This window comes from Pygocentrus nattereri, chromosome 19 (assembly GCF_015220715.1).
Source record: "Pygocentrus nattereri isolate fPygNat1 chromosome 19, fPygNat1.pri, whole genome shotgun sequence".
NCBI classification, from domain to species: domain Eukaryota; kingdom Metazoa; phylum Chordata; class Actinopteri; order Characiformes; family Serrasalmidae; genus Pygocentrus; species Pygocentrus nattereri.
In genome coordinates, this window is record NC_051229.1 from 38,198,953 (window position 1) to 38,224,649 (window position 25,697).

The 25,697-nt window shown below is 41.3% G+C and overlaps 2 protein-coding genes across 2 annotated transcripts; one reads left to right on the top strand and one right to left on the bottom strand.

Moving 5' to 3' along the window:
• Positions 1–722: 722 nt before the first annotated feature.
• On the top strand, positions 723–13,131 carry nipsnap2 (nipsnap homolog 2). The gene is made up of 10 exons (XM_017685716.2): positions 723–857; positions 2,733–2,869; positions 3,540–3,585; positions 5,060–5,154; positions 6,832–6,902; positions 8,203–8,343; positions 10,151–10,182; positions 10,344–10,438; positions 10,972–11,055; positions 11,235–13,131. Exons 1-10 carry the CDS (start codon positions 766–768, stop codon positions 11,297–11,299), a joined length of 858 nt encoding a protein of 285 aa, XP_017541205.1. The 5' UTR covers positions 723–765; the 3' UTR covers positions 11,300–13,131.
• A 67-nt stretch (positions 13,132–13,198) lies between these two features.
• On the bottom strand, positions 13,199–21,868 carry psph (phosphoserine phosphatase). The gene is made up of 6 exons (XM_017685717.2): positions 21,630–21,868; positions 19,849–20,004; positions 18,290–18,424; positions 16,753–16,898; positions 16,016–16,164; positions 13,199–13,703 (listed from the first exon to the last, which is right to left on the bottom strand). Exons 2-6 carry the CDS (start codon positions 19,989–19,991, stop codon positions 13,593–13,595), a joined length of 684 nt encoding a protein of 227 aa, XP_017541206.1. The 5' UTR covers positions 19,992–20,004; positions 21,630–21,868; the 3' UTR covers positions 13,199–13,592.
• Positions 21,869–25,697: the final 3,829 nt, after the last annotated feature.

Genomic DNA, 25,697 nt, shown 5'->3' on the forward strand with positions numbered 1-25,697 from the left:
GTAAACACACTGAACCAGTTACTGAGAAAGTCTGATTTTCTGCAGTTATCAGATTATTAAGTGCATATAAACACACTGCCTGTTTTGATAGTGATGAAATGGAATGTTCAATCATTTGTTTTAAAATAAAATAAGCATAATTTAAGGTAATTTAAAGATAATTGGGGTCAGGCAAAGCAAAATGGGTTTGGTCAAAAGTCAAAGTTAGTTCAACTTTGACTGAATCAGATTAAAGCAAAACGTTGATTGCACACACAGACACACACAGTATAAAATGCATTAAAATGCTTATGACTGCCGACTGCCATGGAAAAACAGAATATACAATAGAACAGTATATAAACGAAAGAGAAGAAGAGTATAAAACACAAAAGGGATATAAAACAATGCAGCAGAAAGCAGAAATCATATGAACTATTTTTAAACACAACTTATGCACTGACGTGCCTGCGTGAGTCGGTTCAGTTGAACCGGTTCATAATTCCAGCTAGGTCAAGCTGCTTTTGTAGCGTCTGTTCATGCAGACTGGAGTATTCATTCAAATGAATCACAGCTGCTCTGACTCTGTTAATTCGTTGATTTGCCTTGTGAATCAACAAGAGCTCGATTCCTCCAAACGGACAGTTCAAAAGAATCGGTTCTGTAGCGAAATCGGACCTCTCACCAGTCGTGCATGCGCGGAGCGCCCTCTGCTGGCAGCACCGCGCGTTAGCACCGTTAACTCTTTCCTCTTCAGCACACACAGGCACTCCTGGGCAGCGGAAGATGGCGACTAGAGTGCTTCATCGCCGTTTCAGCGGCCTTAATGAGGCTAAAAACTGGACCAGGACCAAAGGACAGGTGGCCACCTTTATCAGGTGTGGGGTTTTATCTGCAGTAGCTGTGCTGTGAGTTGTAAACGCGACGCTGCGGCGGTAATTAAAGGCAGAACAGGCCCTGTTAGATCCTTCCAGCTTGCTGGTGAACACAAGTTTATCTGTATAGCGTTTAATCTAGCTGTGCTGCAAATGTGAAGCGTGGATAAGTGCATGTGTCTCAAGGTTGGGGTGAGCAGAGCTGACTGAGAGGTGATCAGACTCTCTCCCACAGTGGACTGACCAAGGTCATACACAGCTGAATGTTTACTGTATATCACTGTACTGTGATTCTGAGGGGCAGGGTGTCCATATAAAGCCTGACTGTCAGCTCCATTTAATCCTGCATTCAGGGAATAAACAAGGGAGCTGCCCTTTGTGGATTTTTATACTATATAGTATACTTTTAAGCATTAATATTTGTATATATATATATATATATGTATGTATGTATATATATATATATATGTATGTATATATGTATGTCCTACGCATTATACTAGTGTTATGCATACATTATTATATTTTAACTTGTAATAGACAGTTGCATGCAAAAGTTTAGGCATCCTTGGTCAAATTACGTTGCGACAGTTCTATGTGAAAAAGAATCCTAATAATAATAACACACTTCTGCAGATCTCCGCGCACAACTGCGGCTGTGCTGCACATATTTGGGAAAAATAACTAAAGCATAAAACGTTGCCTGTGCAGAAGTACGCAACAGGAAACCGGCCAAGGCCAAAAACTGAAGTAGGTCTGCGCTTAACCGTTAGGCCGTGAGGTTTTCGTTAGAACATGAGGTTTTCGCGTCCATATATGGTCAACCATATGTCCACTGCACCCACTAAACAGGAACATGTACACATTTAGGTTCAGCTTATAGGCACACACACATATTCAGCTTCAGGGTATAAAATGAGTCAGAACACGTTGTGAGGTCAGAGCTGACTTGATGATGATGCCTGTTCTCTGTTTGTAACATCTCCACAATTCTGTAATAAAACTGCGTTTGTTTCACTTCAGTCTGATCTACTCGTCTCCTCTTTTGCATCAACGAACACGCAGGACTAGTTTCGTCCACACCTTATTAGTAACATTGCTTAGTTTTATTATTTTAGACAATGTCGTGTTCGCATATGTGTATGTTCAACTCTTAAGAAGCTAAAACGTCCTTTGCAGGGAACAAACCCAAATATACAGTATTGCACAAGTTGTACTGACGGTGTTGGGAAAGATTAAAGTAGAAAATGTGCCATAACTTCTGCACAGGCAACGTTTTATGCTTTATTTATTTTTCCCAAATATGTGCAGCACAGCCGCAGTTGTGCGCGGAGATCTGCAGAAGTGTGTTATTATTATTAGGATTCTTTTTCACATAGAACTGTCGCAACGGAATTTGACCAAGGATGCCTAAACTTTTGCATGCAACTGTCTATTACAAGTTAAAATATAATAATGTATGCATAACACTAGTATAATGCGTAGGACATACACACACACACACACACACATATATACATAAAATGTTGCCTGTGCAAAAGTTATGGCACATTTTATATTTCATATATATATATATATATATATATATGTATGTATTCTGTATGTATGTACTCATACACTCATTCACACATGCATGCACACACACTATGTATATATATATATATATAGTGTATGTGCATGCATGTGTGTGTGCATGCATAACTAAGGAAAACTGAAAAGAGAAGTTTTTTGTTGGTAAACTTGCATTTATGTGCATGAGACTTAGCTACAATAATAACTACATTAATAATATACACCTCACATTATATGAGTGGAGTAGGCATAGCACAGTCATAGCCTTATTCCCCGAAATCTAATGCCTGAAACCTCCCATTTCAGGGGCGCACCAGCGTCAAACAGGAATCGTGAAGACAGCTGGTTCAAGTCCCTGTTCGTGCGCAAAGTGGACCCGAGAAAGGACGCCCACTCCCACCTGCTAGCCAAGAAAGAGGAGAGCAACCTCTATAAAATCCAGTGTAAGTAAAGGTGATGAGTGCTTAGGCCACATGCTTCTCTGCTCACATCGGCTATTGACTTTACATTGGGTGTTAAAGGGGAATTCCGCAGATTTTTCAAAATTCCTGCATAATTAACTGGTTAAGATGTAAACAGAGTCGTCCAGAGCAGTTTGGTGTGAAACGCTCCACTCTAGAGAAACTTGGTCAGAACTGTTCACAGTGGTGGTGATAGGAACCAGACGTCCACCTCTAAAAGCTCCCTCACAGAAAGTTCCTACATAATACGGTTATGAATTCACTGCCTGATGACTGAGTTTTTACTATTTATGATACTTTAGAGAAGATTTTGGCCTTAAAATCCATTCATGGTGGAGGGATACATGATATGCAGGGCACTGTGAGGCAAAATAGAACCCATAGAAAACTTATTATTCCAGATTTTCCACTATTTCCCATCATCAACATTCCATATAAACCCAGGAGACTCGTGTAGGTTCTCTGGTGGTTCTGGATGGTAAATAAAGTGTCTATATCTGTGTTGAAGTCATGGCGACCCCTGGTTCCCATCACCACCACTGTAAAGACGTCTGAACCACTTCACACCAAACCGCTCTGAATCAGTCTGTTTACATCTCACACACCGAGTTACAGTAACTATAATTAATAACTAGTGGTGCTTTCGTTTCAGTTCATAACGTGAAGCCTGAATGTCTGGATGCCTACAACAAACTCTGGTAAGGACACATTCCCCGTTAAGCACTATTGGTGATTAATTACACTCCAATTATCTGCTTTGAGTTTCTTAATCAGGACCTGCTGTGAGCCCTGAAAGCTGCACTGATCTGCTGGTTTTCTCTGAGGTGCAGCCAAAGAGTCCTCAGTTCTATTTCGGGAAGGTGATTGGCAGGAAGTGGGTCATAACATCTGCTGAGCTCCATTCCTGAAGTTCCTGGCCTCTATATGTTGAGCTCAAAGCTCCTTCCATTCACACAGTGAACGGTTTTCCCCTTTTAACCTGCTGTTCAACTTATTCTATATTTTATACTAATGGTAAAATCTTATTCTCTGCTCATTTTGCTCTTGTGTTATTGTTTGCTATCCGGTGTGGACCAGAGGAGGATGGGTTCCCCTCTTGAGTCTTGGTTCCTCTCAAGGTTTCTTCCTCTTGTTTTTGGGGAGTTTTTTCCTATGGCGGCTTTGGACCTCCAGCTTCTGTAAAGCTGCTTTGTGACGACACCTGTTGTTCAAAGCGCTACATAAGTAAATAAATCAATAAATAAACCTTGAATGCTAAATAAGAGAAGATGTAAGTCATATTCTGTGTCTCAGAAATGACCATTTAACACGAGAAAGAAAAAAAAAAACATCCATAAACTTAAAGTCTGAAACCAGAACTGACTTTTTTTAATGCTCATATTCAGCAAAATTCATCATATCATTTGGAAGAATAAATACTTGTCTACCATCAAAATGTAATAATAATACATTTAATTTCATAGGATTTTTCATACACTGGAGTGCAGCTCAAAGTTCTTTACATAATACATGTGGAAAAGACAGATATCTGATAAAAATTAATTAATTAATATTCATTTAAAACGTTTGACTTTTTCCCCAAGGGACAAATAATATTAACCAATAATATTATGTTTCACGCCCCCCCCCCCCACCCCCGCCCCCAGAAAGTTTTCCATATGTATGTAAACATTGTTAGACTTTGAAAGTGTGCCATTCACTCGGTACCCAGTACATACAGTCCACATGTGCTGACTAAGCAGCCTGTTTTAAATTCACTGTATTTGTGATGTCACACAAACCAATTTGGCATGTTTGCACATATTCACATGTTCAGCTTGATGCCGTTTAGCCCCGTCCATTCACATTGTAATTACAAGGAGTGTTTCAAGTCTGGAATGTTTTTTGAAAGAAGCAGCCAACCAGAAGAGAGCTCATTTACATACATCAGTCTTAAAGGCACAGTAGCAAAAAAAGGGATAAAGAGAGGCTGGAAAATGATCCTCTAGAAATGAATTATGGCTTTTTTGGAGCAGTATAGGGGCCGTTTAATGTGTATTAATGTGTCGAAGTAATTCCAGTTGTTCATGTGGTGTAAATAAAAATAATTAAAACATATATTACATGTATTTTATATATAAATAACTAAAAGTGTTTGCTTTAAAGAGTGAATAACTGTTATTTTATTAACAGTGAGGATGTGCTGCCTTCTATCCATGCTGATAAATACTACCCCTGTGAACTGGTGGGAACGTGGAACACCTGGTATGGAGAGCAGGACCAGGCTGGTAGGACCTTGCAGTAAAACACTCACTCGGTCAGCTCCTGTTTAGGCAGATATGATCTGTAGAAACTCTTCCCCAGTAGTTTCTGTTCTCACATCAGTCATACAGGACTGTATTTCCAGCTCAGCCAGTTCTTTGTCCTGTGGAGTTTATCAGGTCTCAGCAGTGCTGCTGTATTCCTGACAGTAATATTCATGAAATGTGATGTTAAAAATAGTGTTAACTCTGTTTACTTGTCTAGCTTTACAGGGTGAAACTTTCATGCAACTAGTTGCATGGTGTGGGTTGCCTGCAGCATCATTTCTGTGCAACTTGACCGTAATATGACACGAGTCATGCAGTACACTCAAATTAGTTAATCGTGGGGTTCTTGCTGTAAAGTCATCCGTGAGGTGTTACTTACGTATTTGCAGCATTTTTTACCATATTCCTGTATTTTTTCCAGCTCTCTCAAGTATCTTCATTTGTCATTGTTTTATGAATGGACTAATAGAAACACTCCAAAATTGATGAGAATAAAATCTCGTTACAATTAAAGTAAAAGTATTTTTGACAAGTTGCCAATTGAGATGCTTGTTTTTCTTTAGACGGTGACGATATGTAGTGTTTTGGATGCTGGTATGAATAACGGCATCCCCCTTCCCACCAGACAAGCATTAACCAGTTTAGCCCAGCATGTAAGTCATGCTTATCTGTGCTGTTTTTTTTCAGCCAGAAAGCCTTGATGTTTAAGAAAATGTTTAAGTAGCCCACTAAAGCACAAGCTCGGAGCATCTCAGTCACCTCTACTGTAATCATTATCATCATTTGGCACCCAAGTTAATCTCTGTCTAAATTTAGGGGGGTCAAGGAAGGAAGAGATAAATCTAGCTATGCAGAATAACATGCAGAATAACATGCACAGCAACAGCAAGATAAAGAAAAATAGATAGATAGATAGATAGATAGATAGATAGATAGATAGATAGATAGATAGATAGATAGATAGATAGATAGATAGATAGATAGATACTTTATTGATCCCGAAGGAAATTTAGGCATCCAGCAGCAACAACACAATACAGTAGGAAACATATTCAACATCTATCAAACACAGAACAATAGAAAATATATAAGGGTATAGAAACTTTCTGTACAAGGTAAAGAACTTTCTGTAGATGGAGCAGTGCAGTAGATTTTTCTAACAGCCAATAAATAAATTCACAGATCAAAGTGCAAGGTGCAAACAACATTGGTTATAAAAGTTACTGATGTGCCATAGAATTATTAATATGTACAAATAAACAGTGGTGCAGTCAGTCGTTCGAATAGCTGTTAGGGTTAGCTGGCTAGTTAATGCAGCCGTTTCCAAAAAGGAGAAACTCACATTTATTGGCATGTCTCAGAAAATTTACAAAATAAAAAAAGTATTTTTTTGTTACATTATCAATCTGGGGGGGGGGGTGCTCTTATTTTCCTGTCCTCCTGATGGTTTAAAAGTCACGTTCAGTGTGACACATTGTTGATGTTTTGATTGGCTGTTTCGTGAAACCTGTTGTGACCGAGTTTCAAACAAGTTGCAGGACTTTAGTTTCATTTCAATTTTAAGCAACTACAGTTGCATAAAGGTTTTACCATATAAAGCCAGTCTAAGAGCTCAAGCAACAACAATAACTGATTAGCCTCTGTCTCTGTGCCCAGTGCATCTATGGAGGTACAGGGGAGGGTACCCGGCCCTGACCGAAGTCATGAATAAGCTGAAAAATAATAAGGTAGAAAATATCTTGTTTATTATTGTTTGTTATGGAGATCACTTTTAGGTTAACTGCGCCCAGTGACGGCAAAACAAAACTAATTTACTTACACAAACTCTTTTCATTTATTGATATTGACGCAATGCAAAAATGTTGTGTTACGAGACGGCGGGGAGGCGGACCCAAGTGCAGAACTGAAAACCAGTGAGAAAGAGTGTTTACTAAACTTACTGGGGTAATGGAATGTGAGTTTGGAAGGTTGCGGTTGAGGTGACCCGGAGCCAGGCTCGAACCATCGGCGGTCAGTGGAGTTACCGCTGCGCCACTGGGAAGCACAGGTGACGACGGGTAAAACGCCTCAAGGTGGTGGAAATGAAGAGGCAGGAAAAACGACAAACAAAGAAACACTGAAAGCAGCTCAAACTAAGGTTGAACTAAGAAGGTGAAATAAAAGAATGAGAAAACGAAATTCACTTCCCCTGTAAGTTTGACGGGAAGGTAGACTTTATGTTTCAGTTGTTTGCTCTTGGTGGAGCAACACCTTTTCTAGAGCTGGGAGCCGTTTGTAGCTCAAGCTTTGTATTTTCAGTAGTTCTGGGGCAGTTTATTCTTTTTAGCCCTCTTCTTTCTGTAGTTTTGGGGCAATTTCTTTTTTTTTCAGCCGTCTTTTCTTCTCTTTTTCTTTTCTTTGGTTCAAACGTACTGAATCAGCGTACTGAACCAGCGTACTGTACCGGTCACCTCTCTACAAAGGTATGAGAAAGCACTGCTGTTTGCCACAACCTTAAGTAGGGGAGTCCGCAGGTGTGTTGGGTTGGACCTAATAGGCCAGAGGGCTCCTGGGTATTGGAGTTCCCCGAACTTATGGCACCTTGCTGCTGTCGCCCTCTACTGGCAACTGGTGGCACAGGCTGGGCACCTTGCTGCTGTGGCCCTCTGCTGGCGGCGCAGGCTGGACACCTTGCTGCCGTCGCCCTCTGCTGGTGGCTGGTGGCGCAGGCTGGGCACCTTGCTGTCTGTTAGGAGGAAACAGTGATGTATAACATTATTTTTTTGCCATGTTTTCAGCTTTACTCGGATGAACTGACTGCCGCAAAACTGCACAGAAACGCCGCAGAGACACTTATTGAGATACAAACCAATAACTTATCAAGTCAACACACATTCCTTAAGTTAGCTAAAGGAGCAATGAGGTCCTTAACCTGATATTTCGAGCATAATCTTGAAATACAGTGCTTATGTTAAAAATAAGGGGGATAACTCCTCAGGTTTCGTAACTGTGCTTGAGTTGGGTTCTGATTTTAGTGTCCCATTACAGGAATTTATGGAGTACAGAAAGGAACGGGGCAAGATGCTGCTCTCTCGGCGCAATCAGCTTCTGCTGGAGTTTAGCTTCTGGAATGAGCCGCTTCCACGACAAGGACCAAACGTCTATGAACTGAGATCGTACCAGTTAAGAGTGAGTACTCCGTTCCATACAGCTCACACTATGCCTCTCTACTCCGTGCATGAGTCTTGTACATGTGGGGCAGAGCCGGCTGTACCTAATAAGCGACATAAGCAGCTACTTAGGCCCCGCAACCACAGGGCAGCCCCTCATATCTTTTAGGCAATTACTGTAAGTTACCATTATGCTGTCTAAAGCCCTATTGGAGTTGGATTAGTTGAATGTAGGGAGATCCTGTAATTTGAGTGGTTACAGATGAGATCTCTGATTTTAATGCAGAACAAATCTCCTGTGTATGCAAAGTTTTTCCTGAGTATAGTACCTTCTTCACTCAGAGCTCCCTCAGTAATAGTAATCCTATTCTGGTCAACATCACAGCGTTATAATAACTACTGAAATCTAGTTCTGTGTATGTTCCCTCCAGTACACTATGATCTTGCCTCATCATTTGGAACTGCCGGTGAAAACAAGTGTCACCCTACCCTGAGATATAAAATCCCCCCCGCCTTGTCCAGTGTGGCGTTTCTAATAATTATTATTACTGTTGTTGGTGCCGAAAATAAAACATTCTTTATCCTGTTTGAATTGGTCACACACAAATTATATTACCACACCACCTCTGGTAAAACTAATCCGTCACTATGGTGACCATGCCCAATGCCAAGCGTGGGCTAGAGGGGTATAAAGCCCCCCAGCATTGGCCTGTGGAGCAGTGGAACTGTGTTCTCTGGAGTGATGGAGCACCATCTAGTACCTTTGGGATGAGTTGGAGTGACCCAGAACTGACCATCCAACATCAGTACCTGACCTCACTAATGCTCCATCAGATCCTCACAGCAATGGTCCAACATCTAGTGTAAAGCCTTCCCAGGAGAGTAGAGGCTGGTACTGCAGCAGAGGGGGGACAAACACGTACCATTGGAAAGAAAAACAGATTCATGTTTCAGATATAATTATAATTCTGAGCCTGTTTATTAATGTGATGGATCAAAGGTGACGGTCCACTGTAGGCTTAAGACGGGAAGACTGACAGCTGTATTGTCTCCATTACTATGGCATGTGTTTTCGTCTCCGTGATCCACCCTCGGCTCTGCTGTACCTAATAACTAGCATTCCAGCCATTGTATGTGTTGGGTTTGTACTGCACAAGGCAGCGCTCCTGCTGTCATGATTCCTGGGGAGGGGAGCAAGTTTCATAACGCATGTTGTGAATGTGCTGTGGTGGTCAGTTGTGAAAAATTGCTCCGCTGCTGGTTTTTAAAGCTCCAAATGACCTTCAATCTCCTGAATGTCTCTCTGTTTATGATCTTAGATCTGCAGATACTGATCTTCTGCAAACACCTTCAGTAAAATATAGAAAACGTGGAGAGACTCTTTCAGTTGTTCTGCTTCTAAACTGTGGAGCTCAGTTCAGCTTTTATTAGACAGTCAAGCTCAGAGCTCACTTTAAATAAACATCTGAAAACGCAGCACTTCAGTAAAACTCTGCGGCTCTTTGGTGTTCATCTTTAATCTGATCTGTGTTATTGTCATATCTTTTTACATGAATATGTATAGTTTATTCCAATACTGTTAGGATTTATCACCTGTCTGTGATCCACTGCTATGAAAAATACACTGGTATAAATATAGTGTATTATTGATATTATTATGAGAATATCATCAGTATCAGTGAAATGTTAGAGTGCATTGAATTAATATACCACTATTTTGTCTTTTCTGTTTGATCAGATGTCAGAAAATATGTACATCCATTTTTGCCATATCGCCCATCTCTCATATCTACTCTGCATAACATCAAATAATCTGTTTTTTGCAGCCAGGGACGATGATCGAGTGGGGTAATTACTGGTAAGACAGTTGATGTATCATTTCTCTGATGCTTTTGTTTTTCCTAATCCTCATTTAACTTGTGTAACTGATCAAATAACTGATCAGGAACGTTAATGGAAAAAAACCAGTTCATTCCTATGGCTTCACTGCAGCTCACTGACGTGCTGTGTCTTGTTCAGGGCTCGTGCTATTCGCTATCGGCAGCATAATCGTGAGGCGGTCGGAGGATTTTTTTCTCAGATAGGGAAACTCTACATGGTCCATCACCTCTGGGGTAAGATGTTCTTAAAGGGGAATTCCACAGATTTTTCTAAATTCCCCCGATAGTTCAGCGTTTGAGTGATTCAGAGCGGTTTGGTGTGAAACGGTTCAGATGTCTTTACAGTGGTGGTGATGGGAACCAGGGGTCACCATGACTACAATAAAAATATAGACATTTTATTTACCCTCCAGAACCAGCAGTGAACCTACATGAGTCTTCTGAATTTATATGGAATGTTGATGATGGGAAACAGTGGAAAATCTGAAATAATAAGTTTTCTTTGGAGACTATTTTGCCTCACAGTATCCTACATGTATCCCTCCACCATGAATGGATTTTAAATCTTCTCAAAAGCACCATAAAACAGTGTCTCGTCATCAGGCAGTGAATTCATAACCATTTCATGTAGGAACTTTCTGTGAGGGAGCTTTTAGAGGTGGACGTCTGGTTCCTATCACCACCACTGTGAGCAATTCTGACTCGCTAAGTTTCTCTAGAACTGAGTTAGAGGGTTTTACTTGTTGCTTATTTTACATTTCTTTCAGCATATAAAGACCTGAAATCAAGAGAGAGCACTAGAAACGCAGCCTGGCAGCACGAGGGCTGGAATGAAGTGGTCTACTACACAGGTAACTTCACCTGCATTTTATCTACTGTATTTGATTGTCTCTAATGTCTGAAAGGAGACACTCGAAAACAAGGGGTAGAGGTAAAAATGAGAAATGGGATGGGGCTTTTAATACGACAGTGTTGTTGTAACATGTTGTTTGCTCAAGCCACTAATCTTGAACTGTTGTCCTGCTTTAAGTGCCCCTTATTCAGCACATGGACTCCAGGATAATGATTCCAATGAAGACTTCACCATTGCAGTAAAACAGTTTCCCAAGAAGCTGAAGACAGGAACAGCTGCGACATTGGATAACCCTCACTGCCGTGTTTGTGATTCCGTAAAACCTTCTTGCTCCGTAAAAACCACATAGAAAAATCGCACCAGTAAACCAAAAAGAAGTTGTCGTAGGTCCTAAAACTTTGTGAGGAAGTTTTGCTTCTCAAATAGCAAGAATGCTTTAATTCTACGTTTCATTGGGTACCATAATTAAGCCTGACAAGAGGCTCATGATCGGCAGCTCACACATTAGTGGGTCACAACCCTCTTAATGAACGGTCTCATTCATACAACCCAACTGAGGGAAACGTACCAGAAGCTCTTTAACAATTATAGTAAATTGAAGACACAGCGGTGCTTATTATCTTCTGTAAAGTTTCCAGATCTTCATCATCTACTTATTACTGTTGGACAGAAGTTGTGAAAAGCTGTTCTTTGGTGAAAAGAGCTGGACTTTGCACAGTACTGTAAAAGCACTTTAAATGTGCTTGATGTTAACAGTGGGTTATTTTATTTATTGATGTGTTTATTTCATATTTATTTACCTTACATATAAAATATATCTCTAAACTCCTTATTCTTTCCATCAAGTAGGACGACAGCGTATGCGGATGTGTAATACAGTTAGAAATATCCGCTTGTGTATCTCAAACTCTGCACAAATATGACGTACTTTATGTCAGGCAGCTACGCCTGCGGATGTCTGGAAAACAAACCAGGATGTACCGATTTTTCATGTGTGTTATTGTCCTGTACAGTTAAGGTGTTATTTATTCATCTGTTTGGCTATTGTTCAGGGGTCTGTCTCACTTCCTGACAAACGCAACTAGGAGAATTGAAGCAATCTTTCAGAATTCAGTCGTTGAGGTGTAAACAGAGTAATTCAGAGTGGTTTGGTGTGAAATAGTTGATTGGAGAGACTCAGATTTATTTACAGTGGCGCTGATAGGAACCAGGGGTCATTATGAATACAGCAAGCCTACAAATAGCCTAGCTTTGGTGTTCACTGGTGAATCGGAAGGTTCAAAAGTCATGTCTGCAGTACAAAACATATTTACAAGTGTTGGGCCACTTGTAGGTAACCATCAAAAAAAAAGGTCCTTCTTCCCATGAGAAGGTGCTGGTTCGAATCCCATCCAAGCAGCCACTGCAAAAACAAGTGGGTGATATCGCTACCCTGCATCCAGCAGACTGGGGTTCGATTCCCAGCTCAGGCAGGCAACACCATGTAATGCCAGTGGGAGTCCTTGGGAACGACTCCTATCCAAAACCAAGAGTGAACTTGCACATCTGAGTTTTATTTGGAATGTTGATTACAGTAAAATAGTGGAAAATCTGGGGAAAAAAGTTTTCAGCCATGGACAGAGATTAAGAAATACATTTTAGGTCCAAATCTTCTCAAAACTATTGTGAAACAATTTCTCGGATATCAGGCAGTGAATTCATAATGTGAGGGATCTTTTAGAGGTGGACGTTTGGTTCCTATCACCACCACTGTGAACAATTCTGACTCAGTTTCTCAGAGCGTTTCACACCAAACCGCTCTGTTTACATCTTAATTATAATGTAATTATGAACCTGACAAATCGGTGGAATTCCCCTTCGGAACAGGTTAGAGGTGTAGTGTTAAGTTGCCATGGTGATGCCTGGTAAAAATGACCTGAAAAGTGAGGCAGACCCCCAATTCTGACCTTTTTTCCCCAGAATGATTTTCAGTGTTTACACTTTTTGTGGCATGAAACTTTTATTTTTAAATGCTAAAAGACAAACCAGTACCAGCTGTGATATACGGTGATCCAATAAACTATTACATGATGCAGTCTGTTCCCTCGCTGTATGTGAATGAGACCTTTTTACATCAACACGAATCAAACGAACAATCAAAATACTTTAGAATATAGTTTAATCTTTCTATTTCTGTAAGTACCAAAATTAAAAAGTCTCCTTAAGAGATATGCACACATTATTAAAAAAAAACTAATTACACCCATTTTAGTGACATCTACTAATGCATTACCATCATAAAAACAAGAAAAACAAACAATTGTGCGACTTCAGTTACAGCCCGTTAGTTATTATGTAGATTAGCTTTCTAGCATTATGCCTTCTACTGTATTGTAAACACTGTAGTGTATTAAGATGCTTCATAAGACTGAATACGAAAACCCAGAGATATTAGAACAATGTGCAAGGAGTAAAAAACATTAAAAAAAAAGTGAGCAGAAAGGCACGAAGCTGGTGATGGTGAAACATTTCACAATGTGCAAAGAGATAAATTCACTAAATCTTCTCGAGTTCCTTTAGCAGCTCCCCAAAACTTGTGACATACCAAGAGGACTTCTCCTTCACCTGCTGCCGGACAACGTTGCCCCCGAATCCGATGAAAGCGCTCTGAAAAGAGAACGTAAACATTTTGGTTGTTATTAGTCAAGGTTTAATTGAATCAACAGATTTACAAGCAAATTCACATCTTACCACGTGCAGATTTGAGCTTGGTATTTTGACAACCTGAATTATGTATTATTCATGGTTACATCATCTATATCATCATCATTGACATCAGTAATAACAAATAGGAAATACCAACGATAACTGTGCACTTGGGAATCTTTGTGCTAAAACCGTAGGCCACCGAGTTTGGCTACTGTCAGCGCATCATTTATACTCAATGAATATTGAATATTAATATTGCATAATATAAGTTAAATATTGTAGAATATTATTATTGTATTATCAGTTAACTAAAATATTCAATATGAATAATGAGGAGCCAGGGGTCATCATGAATGCAGTAAGCCTACAAATAGCGTAGCTCTGGTGTTCACTGGCGAATCAGAAGGTTCTGGGTTCAAAAGTCACGTCTGCAGTAGAAAAACATCTTTACAAATGTTGGGCCACTTGTAGGTAACCATCAAAAAAAAATGAGAAGGTGCTGGTTCGAATCCCATCCAAGCAGCTATTGCAAAAATAAGTGTGTGATATCGCTACTCTGCGTTCAGCAGACTGGGGTTCGATTCCCAGCTCAGGCAGGCAACACCATGTAATGCAGTGAGAGTCCTTGGGCACGACTCCTAACTCTACATTTATATCTGTAACATTATTACAAGGTGTGGATAAGAGTCTGGAAATTGCTCACCAAAATACCCCACTTGAACCAGCAGGCTTTGTCCAGTGGGGTGGTTTAGAGATGGTTTGGCAGTTTTAGGTTGCAGTCTGAACAGGTGGTGTTAGAATACAAGGCTGCTGGGGTTTAACAGTAGACTGATCGTGCTTGAGGCATTATTCATACTTTAGCTCCTTAATGATTCAGAGGATCCAGACACTCAGATACAATATGTACAAACCTAAAAACTGGGAAAGTGGACAAAATGTAGTAAACTGTCTTTTACTGGTATTTAATGGAAAACAGCACAAAAGAAAATATTTTTCGTATTTTACCATCAACTTTGCTAGTTTTCATGCAACAGATATGACCAGTCTACTGTTAAACATATTAAGTATGGAACAGTTTTGTTTACTACAGGGTGAGAAACTGGCCATTTCAGAAAACCTCGCTCACATTTTATGACAGAGAATAAACTGCTTAGACGTGAGTTCTCTATTTTACCGTATTTCCAACTGTGTAACAAATAAACTTATAATTCACATAGGACACATAGAGCTGGGCGATATGGCCAAAAATGTTATCACACTGCCTTACTGCCATCAGTCCTACTACATCCATGTCAGAGCACATCACCAGCGAGGAGACGACTGGATTTCTCTATTCTATTGTAGTAGTTTGAGGGGTGAACCGCAATATATCAACACCAGACAAACAGAGCGGTGCTTGTGTGTCTTGTTTGATCTACAGTATCATCAATTCGCCGTGTTGTGCGAGTGACCAAGCTGCTTCAAGTTAGCCAGCTAGCCTGCAAACATGGTGTTCTCCCGCTTTCCAGTGCCTCACAGCTTCCTCAGTTTACTTTCGTTTAAATCAGGGCTGAAACTCACATGAACCCACTTCTTTCTTTCACTTTCGTTGCCTGGGAATGCACCAATACTGAAATATGACTTTCTGAGTGCTGTAGTTGTGAGGAGCAGACATGATTTAATGCTGCTAAAGCTTTTTAGGATATTAGGAAAGAGGTTCACTATAGGACAGAACAGTTATGCCACTGATCTCCTCACTCACACGGTCACAGGAGAACAGATCGCTGATCTGTTCGCCAGTGAAAAACTCAGAAGTGCGCCCTCTCCTGGGGACAGCAGAATAGTGTCGTTTTCCTTCCAGAAAATGCCACCAGGGCTTTCGCTAGAATGTGAAAGTGTGATGGTGTATTATATCAAAAATGTATCTAACATTTCTAATCGCTGTATCGGGGAAAAGCTGTATATAATTATTGTTATCGTTTTATCGTCCAGCCCTAAGGACACACCCTAATTTCTGCAGGTGTGGGCCAATAAAAGGAACGCATCCAGCAGGCTGGTGGGCCATTAAGTATTGAAATTTACTAAGTTCCTATTTTAAATACCTACAATGTCAATGAGAATGATGAAAATTTAATTTACATACTCTCATTTTATGAATACTCAGCCTTGATGGATAAGACCCACTGTACAGTCATTTACCCATGCATTTGCATATGATATTAAGACACTGTTATAGTCCAAGACTATGAGCAGAGTTTCAGGTGACTGATGAGTTTGCGGCGCACACTCACAGCGGGGGGGCAAGCCTCGAGGTCTGTAGCACCGTCTCCGATCATCACCACTTTTTCAAAGCCGTACTTCTCCTTCAGCAGGCTGATCACTTTGCCCTTGCCTCCGGACTCCGCTGTAGGCTGAGTGTCATCGAAACCTGCATATTCTCCTGATGACAGAAAAGCTCTGTTGCCCATTAATCCATTAATCTATTACTCACAGCTTTATGCATGTTGATATCTACAGGCAGATGGCACCAATCCTATATCCAGTAGTGCTATCGGGTCGATACCAGCAAAAAATACTGGATAGGAAAAAAGGAGGATAAAGAAAAAATCCAATTTGATTCGGTCACAAAAACAGTCAGAAAGTATCAGGGACTGCTTGTAAGGTAAGTCAAGTGATTAAACAGTAACCAAATGAAATATTTATAGCTAGTTAAGTATTAACGCATTATAATAAATGTACTATTATTCATCTAAAACACTTTAAAGTAGCTTATTTTAAAGCTGTCTACTTTCATTAGCCAACACTATAATACAAAGAGATTGAATAAATAAAACAAGTTTCAAGTGTGCACAAAATGACACGGAAGAAAAATAAACAACTGATGAAATGGAGGAAAATCATAAAATGAAATAAAAACAAATTCACATCTGTGAACTCAAGGTTTCAGCAGCAGTATCAGAGTTGGGAAAGATAAAATGGTACTGTGCTGTTGGTGCCTCTGCATGTCTGACGTAGTGCGTTTCCTCACCGTTGAAGTAAAATTTCAAGCGGTTCGCATAGACGTGGTCAAGAGGAATGCCCAGCTGAGTGGCCACATGCTCCACAATACAGCGAAAGCCTCCAGAGATGAGGAAGACCTTCACATTACACTGGTGTAGCCTCTCCACGAGCTCCCTGAGAACACAATCACGATGAGATGAAATCAGGCGTTTCGCTTTAAAATACACCAACATCTTGCAGCTCCACTTTCCTGGTGTACAGTTAGAGACTGAAGCTCATCTCTTGTATGTTTGTTTTAGTTGTTGTAGTTTCTGAGCAGTGATGAATGGGGTAGAGGGGCTGATAGCGATACTTGAGCCTCAGTCTCTGTGCATCTACACAGAGCTATAAGGTAGGTGTTTCTACAAACCCCATTTCTGGAAAAGTTGTGATATTTTGTCAAATGCAATAAAAACAAGGGTCTGCGATTTCTTATTTCTCTTAAACCTTTGTTATGTCCAACAACGTATTGTTTACATGTCTCTTTTTTCTTGCGTCTTCAGCTTCTTGCTCTCCTGTCTATCATAGCCATCGGGTTTTGCTGCTGATAGAGGTGTAATGGCGTGCGCTGATTGGCTGTGCTGAGATCGGGGCAAGAGTTTATAAGACTGGTGACTGGCTTCCTCAAGGCTCCTCCTCCACTGATGTTGTCAATAGACCAGCCAGACCAAGAAGATCCAACACAGAGTAGTTGGGCCTACTCTCTGTGTAGTTGCTAGTCCACTGTGATGTGATGAACTGTGGTGTTGTGTGAAGCCTTTTCTTAAGAGACTTAAACTTCTAGATTGGCATCCGTCATGGCATGGGAAGCATCAGTGTCCATGGCATGAGTGGCTTGCAAATGTTTGAAGGTACCACTGGGATTTTAGAAGGACATCAATATGATGCATGTTTCTGGGAAGTCCATGGTTATTTCAGCAAGACAAGGGCAGGCCATATTGTGCACACCACAACAGCAGTGTGGCTTTGTAGACAGAGCATGTGTGCTTGACTGGCCTGCCTGCAGTCCAAATCAGTCTCCTATTGAAAACGTATGACTTATCATGAAGAGGAGAACGAGACAACGATGACCACGGACAGCTGAGCAGCTGAAGTCTAATACGAAGCTAGAAATGCTGCAACAATCACTACCTTCAGTTCCCAAACTATTAAGGAAAAGTGATGTAACACTGTGGCAAACATGCCTCTGTCCCAGCTTTTTTGGGGGGCATCTAATTTTGACCATCAGGCATCTAATTCTAAATTTATTTATATTTACAAACTGCAATTAAGTTGGTCAGTGAAACAATTAGAAATCTTTTCTTTGTGCTTTTGTCAGGTAAATAAAGGTTCAAAAGAATGAACAAATCACAGATTCTGGTTTTACTGCATTCCAACTTTTCCCCGAAATAGGGTTTATCATAAAGTGGCCAGTGGAAGTACAAGGTAAGGGTTTCTAATAAAGTGGCCAGTGAGTGTACTGTGACCTGTGCTGCACTTCTCCACTAAGACAATCATATTAAGAGACTGAATCAGCAACAACTTACTTAATACCTGGAGTCAGCTGAGGTGGGTGGTCTGTTATCAGTTTGTTGACTTGTTCCCTTGAGCACTTTATAATGGACAGACGCTCCGTCAAGGCTGTTTTGAATGTTACTGACCCCCCCATGGCTTTTCGAGTCCTGTGGATATTGGACATTCTTATCAACAGATAACAGCATGCAGGCTCATCAACGCATAACAATGGCGCTGTATTTTCAGTCAGAATCAGCAGCAGATGACTTGATGATTTGATACTGACATTAAATGGAGTGACCACTGTAGTCCAGAATGTTTTCACTTTTGTAGCATTTGTTATTTGACCCCAAAAATTAGTGCTTCTTATACAACTGGCCAAAAACTCACAGAACAAGATGTAACGTAAATCTCAAATGTCACGGCGCGGCTTTTTTTAATACAGCACTGGCCAAAAGTTTCAGAACACCCCAATTTTTCCAGGTATTTATTGCAATTGAAGTCATTCAACTCCAGTGAATATCTTGAAATGAAACACCGCCACTGGACTACAGAAGACAGGAAGAAGGTATAGTGGACTGATGAAGCAAAATTTGAAATCTTCGGTTCATCGCGCAGGATCTTTGTGCGCCGTTGAGTTGACGAAAGGATGGTTCCACAGTGTGTGACATCAACTGAAGTGTGATGGTCTGGGGCTGTTTTGCTGGATCCAGGGTTGGTGACTTGTACAGAGTGAGAGGCAAAAAGCAGCGTTCTGCAGAGCCATGCAACACCCTCTGGTATGCGCCTGGTTGGTCAGGGGTTCATCCTACTACAAGCAACACCGGAACTACCTCAGGAAAAAAAAGAACAAGATGGTAAGCTTGAAAACATGGAGTGGTCAGCTGTCTCCAGACTTCAACCCCATCGAGCTGGTTTGGGACGAACTGGACAGAAGAGTGAAACTGATTTATGGGAACTTCTGCAACAGATTTGGGAAGAACTTTCTGAAGAATATTTGATTTCTATTGTAGAAAGAATGCCACGAGTATGTTCAGCTGTTATATCTGCCCAAGTTGGCTACTTTGAGGAGTCAAAAGTTTTTGGTCTATAAATTTTGGTCTATAAATTTTGGTCTATATCTCCAGTTCCTTATTTGCACAATGCTTTCATTTCAGAGTGCAATGAGACATTAAACTGAATAGTTTCCAATGAAAAACTGGAACATTTGGGGTGTTCTAAATCTTTTGACCGGGTGTGTACATTGAGACAATTCTATTTAAAAGAAGATTTAAATTCTTCATTTCGACGAGCATTTATTTGGTTCCAGTGTCGCTCCAAAGTGTTTTCTTGTGTCCTGCAGGTGCTGTGGACAGCACTCTTGTTTTCACACATGTGCAGACTAAGAGAAACGAAAGAAATCAGAGTGAGGGTTTGCCTGCACTGAAAACCCCCATTACTGAGCTCTTTATCTATAAATAAACTGCCTTAATCCAATCAAAAACAATCAGTGTGTCGTTTACACGACGACTTGAACAATCAGATGCTGAAGTCCAATAACGATCAGATTCCTGCTGTGCATGTAAGCACACTGACTGTAAAGCAGCCTCACATCTCTGTAACAGCATCACCGACTCCACAGAACTTGGCAAGCTCATCGATGCCCTCCTCCCGTATAACAGTGCTGTCAACATCAAAGCAAACTGCATCTGCGCACCGGAACATTTCTTTCGTCTCTGCTAACGTCATTGTCATCGCGCACAACGTCCTGCAAAGGCAAAAAGAAGGACAACAAAGTGTTTTAAGTTCACATAAAAAGTTAAATTACAACAGTTTTGTACTCTTCTTCTGAAATGAAAGGTATTAATGGTGAGTTTGTGCTGCCGTATCAGCCTCTACTCTTCTGGGACGGCTTTACATTAGATGCTGGAACATTGCTGTGAGGATTTGACTGAGCGTTAATGAGGTCAACAAGGTTAGCATGGCCTGGTGACCTTAGGCTCATGCGATCCTAAACTGCTCCAGTGTGCCCCATTCTACTGGTCATTGCTTTATGACGGTTATACACGCTGCGCAAGGGATCCGGTTCTATTTTGTTCCCTCTCATTTAGCTCAATCACAATTTATACACAAACTGTGCAGCAGCAGATGAGCTGTCGTCTCTGACTTTGCATCTACAAGGTGGACTGACAAGGTAGGAGTGTCTAATAGAGTGGACAGTGAGTGGAACTCCAGCAGCATTGCTGCGTCTGATCTGCTCGCACCAGCACTACACACAGCCACCATATCAGTGTCACCACAGTGCTGAGAATGATCCTCCACCCAAATACATGCTCTACGGTGGTCCTGTGGGGGTCCTGACCACTTAAGAACAGGGTAAGTCAGGGGGGCAGTCGTGGGCTGGAGGTTGGGGAACTGGCCCTGTGACCGGAAGGTTGCCAGTTCGATCCCCAGGGCCGACAGTCCATGACTGAGGTGTCCTTGAGCAAGACACCTAACCCCCAACTGCTCCCTGGGTGCCGTGGATAGGGCTGCCCACCGCTCCGGGCAAGTGTGCTCATTGCCCCCTAGTGTGTGTGTTCACTAGTGTGTGTATGTGGTGTTTCACTTCACGGATGGGTTAAATGCGGAGGTGGAATTTCCCCATTTTTGGGATCAAAAAAGTATCACTTAATCACTTAAAAGAGGGCTAACAAAGTATCAGAGAAACAGATGGACTACAGTCTGTAACTGTAGAACTACAAAGTGCTTCTATACAGTCAGTGGAGCTGACGGTAGGTGTATCTAATAAACTGCTGCCTGTATGTAAAATGTTTATAATAAAAAAGGGGTTTGTTGTTTTCTAATAATCTCTCTCATAACTTTAAATAACTTTAGTCTCAAGTTGCTTTTACTTTCACATTATGGCATTAAATTAGCAGCACTTTAACTGATCTTACTGACAGTCAAACCATGGGAAAGCAAAAGCAGACAGTCTGGCACTGAAAGCAGTGAGAGAAAGGCAGGAAAGAAAGGAGAGACTTTCTTTTTCTTCATCAGGGACGTGAGGTAACGATAGTTACACAGTGCTATGTACAATGCAAGCAGCTGGGGAGACATTTAAGGATTGCATGCACTCTTTTACTGTCCAGAGCACTAAAACTGAGATGAATGTCAAGTCAAGCTGGAACAATGGGCCAGCAATGGTCCGGATTATTGCATCAGCCTCAGAAGAGGGTGCAGTCCTCTCCTGCAAGGGTCAGCTCTCTGTGGTGGACCTGCAGACACTTTTCAGGCTGCAGCACAAGCTGCATTTCTCCTCCTTTACAAAATAAGACCTGTTTGCTCTGTAAAAAGTAAAAGTTGACAATTATAACCTGCCTGTAAACATCAGTGTAAGTGGGTTTGGCTTACCTTTTCACGCTGGCTCTGGACTTGAAGAGGTGATCTCGCAGATGTCCAGCACTTTGTCTCCAGAACACCGGCAGACTCTGCCCGAAAATCCCCAGCGTGTAGATTCCAACCCCGCAAAATAATCAAGAAAGATTTCTCCACTGCTGTTTTCCTTCTGCTCTGCAGATGAGACGGGCGGCCAATCAGAAGAGGCCGGCGTTCACCGCACACTGCGCTGATTGGCCAGCTCTCCGGCGTTGCCCTCATTCACGTTTTCATTGGTCGTGATGCGAGCAAAGCCGGTGTAAGGGGAGCTGGCCACTTCCTGCTTCTGCTGCGAGGTCAAACGCAAGCGTGCTGAACGCCAACTGCTACTGAGAGCTGATTGGTTAGTGTTACTGCTACTGAGAGCTGATTGGTTAGTGTTACTGCTACTGAGAGCTGATTGGTTAGTGTTACTGCTACTGAGAGCTGATTGGTTAGCGTTACTGCTACTGAGAGCTGATTGGTTAGCGTTACTGCTACTGAGAGCTGATTGGTTAGCGTTACTGCTACTGAGAGCTGATTGGTTAGCGTTACTGCTACTAAGAGCTGATTGGTTAGAGTTACTGCTACTGAGAGCTGATTGGTTAGCGTTACTGCTACTGAGAGCTGATTGGTTAGCGTTACTGCTACTGAGAGCTGATTGGTTAGCGTTACTGCTACTGAGAGCTGATTGGTTAGCGTTACTGCTACTGAGAGCTGATTGGTTAGCGTTACTGCTACTGAGAGCTGATTGGTTAGCGTTACTGCTACTAAGAGCTGATTGGTTAGAGTTACTGCTACTGAGAGCTGATTGGTTAGTGTTACTGCTACTGAGAGCTGATTGGTTAGAGTTACTGCTGCTGAGAGCTGATTGGTTAGTGTTACTGTTACTGAGAGCTGATTGGTTAGTGTTACTGCTACTGAGAGCTGATTGGTTAGTGTTACTGCTGCTGAGAGCTGATTGGTTAGTGTTACTGCTGCTGAGAGCTGATTGGTTAGCACTACTGCTACTGAGAGCTGATTGGTTAGCACTACTGCTACTGAGAGCTGATTGGTTAGCGTTACTGCTACTGAGAGCTGAGTGGTTAGCGTTACTGCTACTGAGAGCTGATTGGTTAGCGTTACTGCTACTGAGTGCTGATTGGTTAGCGTTACTGCTACTGAGAGCTGATTGGTTAGCGTTACTGCTACTGAGAGCTGATTGGTTAGTGTTACTGCTACTGAGAGCTGATTGGTTAGTGTTACTGCTGCTGAGAGCTGATTGGTTAGCACTACTGCTACTGAGAGCTGATTGGTTAGCGTTACTGCTACTGAGAGCTGATTGGTTAGCGTTACTGCTACTGAGAGCTGATTGGTTAGCGTTACTGCTACTGAGAGCTGATTGGTTAGCGTTACTGCTACTGAGTGCTGATTGGTTAGCGTTACTGCTACTGAGAGCTGATTGGTTAGTGTTACTGCTACTGAGAGCTGATTGGTTAGTGTTACTGCTACTGAGAGCTGATTGGTTAGCGTTCCTGCTACTGAGAGCTGATTGGTTAGTGTTACCGCTACTGAGAGCTGATTGGTTAGCGTTACTGCTACTGAGAGCTGATTGGTTAGTGTTACTGCTACTGAGAGCTGATTGGTTAGTGTTACTGCTACTGAGAGCTGATTGGTCAGTGTTACTGCTACTGAGAGCTGATTGGTTAGCATTACTGCTACTGAGAACTGATTGGTTAGCATTACTGCTACTGAGCACTGATTGGTTAGCATTACTGCTACTGAGAACTGATTGGTTAGCATTACTGCTACTGAGAGCTGATTGGTTGGTGTTACTGCTACTGAGAACTGATTGGTTAGCATTACTGCTACTGAGCACTGATTGGTTAGCATTACTGCTACTGAGAACTGATTGGTTAGCATTACTGCTACTGAGAGCTGATTGGTCAGTGTTACTGCTACTGAGAGCTGATTGGTTAGTGTTACTGCTACTGAGAGCTGATTGGTTAGCATTACTGCTACTGAGAGCTGATTGGTTAGTGTTACTGCTACTGAGAGCTGATTGGTTAGCATTACTGCTACTGTGCACTGATTGATTAGCATTACTGCTACTGTGCACTGATTGGTTAGCGTTACTGCTACTGAGAGCTGATTGGTTAGCATTACAATCCATGTTCCTCAGTGATGTTCTCGGAATGAGCTGCAGCTGTTTAATGGTCTTTTGGGGAGGCCAGTTAGGAGACCATTACAGTAGTCCAGGCTGCTAGTGATAAAACATGGATGAGCCTCTCTCAAGTCTTAAAAAAGAGGGATCTTCAAGGGTTCTGTGGTAAAGGCAGAGGTTTTACTTTTAACCCAGGGCTCTATATAGAAATGTTTCATGCTGAAATGGTTCTCTGCATGGTGAAATGGTTCTTCAGATTGATGGAGAATGTGTTGTACATGGTTCTATGTAACAACAAAAAGGGGTAATTCTATTGTTATGATATCAAACTTGTAACAGTAGAAGAAGCTCTGTCCTGGGAAGCCCCCTATAACCAGTACAGATGGTGGGAGACAGGAGGATATTAGGCAGATATTAGCGTCCATGCTGGAGAACAGGTCCCACCCCATGCGTGAGACTCACTGGGCACTGAGCAGCTCCTTCAAAGACCGGCTGCTTCACCCCAAATGTGTGAAGGAGGGCATCACAGGTCCTTCCTGCTGCTGTTGTTAGACTGTACAACCAGCTCTGCTCCCAGTAGAACCTCCTCCACCCCCCACTGGACCCCACACAAATATAATCAACAACAAATATAATCAACAATCCATGTGCAGTATATTGTTAAATATCTCTATAGTGTGAATATTTTTCTATTTATAATTGATTATAATGTAACTCATGTGTGATATGAACCAGTACCTCATGTGTAAAACACCAAATTTCAGGCAAAATAGCCATACAGTGTAAATATCTTAGCATTTTATTATTATTATTTTATTATTATTTATTATTATTTATTTTGGGGTTTTTTTTGTGAAGGATAGAGTTTATATTTTTTAATCTTATTTTATATGTTTAGTTTTAATATATCACTGTTGTCGGATCAAAACCTCACATGTCCAAAATGCCAACTTTACAGGATAAGGAAAATCATATCTTACTTTTAATGTAAGTCAATGGAACCAGACATCTTTGGGTCAATGGAGATACGAGGTTTTGTTCTGACAACAACGATATATATATAGTCTATATAGTAACAAGTAACAAACTAAAAAAAAAAAATCTTAAGTACTTAAAGTGAATTATTTGCTTGTTAATTCTCTACTTGTTCATTTTCGTTTTCTCGAGTGCTTTGTTGTCCCTTTGCTGCTGCAACACTGTGAATTTCCCTGTTGTGGGACTAATACAAGGATGACCTTAAAAAATTCACCCTTTAATGATAAAAAAGCTGTATACACGCACACTATTCCTGATCAGACTGAACATTTCAGAGTTCTGACAATGTTGATATCTCGAAATCTGCGGGACGGGTTAGCGGGCAACAATTTAACAGAAAAAGAACAGTAAAATAACTGATAACAACTGCTTTGCATTGCGCAATCGCTAATAATGATGAAGGGCACTATGCAACGGAGTACAAGGAAATAATAAATACTGTAAACAATTTAAAAACACAGAAATCGAACTTGAAAAGTGCATTTCCTGAGGAAAATGCAGTGATTGCACAGCTTAAACAGTTCCCAGGTGGTTGCTAGGGTGTTGGCAAACAGTTAATATGGTAAATTAATAAGTTGCAAAGGTGTTAAGTGGTTGCTATAACATTCCAGGTGGTTCCTAGAGTGTAGTTGGGTGATTGTTAGGGTGTAAATGGTGGTTGCTATGACACCTCAGGTGGTTGCTAGGTGATTGCTAGGGTGTCACTAGGTGGTTGCTATGGGACCTCAGGTGGTTGCTAGAGTGTTGCTAGGTGGTTGCTATGGCTCCTCACATGGTTAAAAGGATGTTGCTGATGGACTTGTTTCAACGTGACACAAATTGTGTCCACGAATTTTTGCACTCTATTCATTCTATGGTAAAAAAATCAGAACTTAACAATAACGATC

Excerpts from the sequence above, each read along its gene's own strand:
- nipsnap2 (XM_017685716.2), top strand. The coding sequence starts at position 766 with ATGGCGACTAGAGTGCTTCATCGCCGTTTCAGCGGCCTTAATGAGGCT. Across the intron at positions 3,586-5,059 it reads GATGCCTACAACAAACTCTG|TGAGGATGTGCTGCCTTCTA; the intron begins GTAAGGACACAT and ends TTTTATTAACAG. Across the intron at positions 5,155-6,831 it reads TGGAGAGCAGGACCAGGCTG|TGCATCTATGGAGGTACAGG; the intron begins GTAGGACCTTGC and ends CTCTGTGCCCAG.
- psph (XM_017685717.2), bottom strand. The coding sequence starts at position 19,991 with ATGACAATGACGTTAGCAGAGACGAAAGAAATGTTCCGGTGCGCAGAT. Across the intron at positions 16,899-18,289 it reads CAGCTGACTCCAGGTATTAA|GGAGCTCGTGGAGAGGCTAC; the intron begins GTAAGTTGTTGC and ends TTGTGTTCTCAG. Across the intron at positions 13,704-16,015 it reads TCGAGGCTTGCCCCCCCGCT|AGCGCTTTCATCGGATTCGG; the intron begins GTGAGTGTGCGC and ends TTCTCTTTTCAG.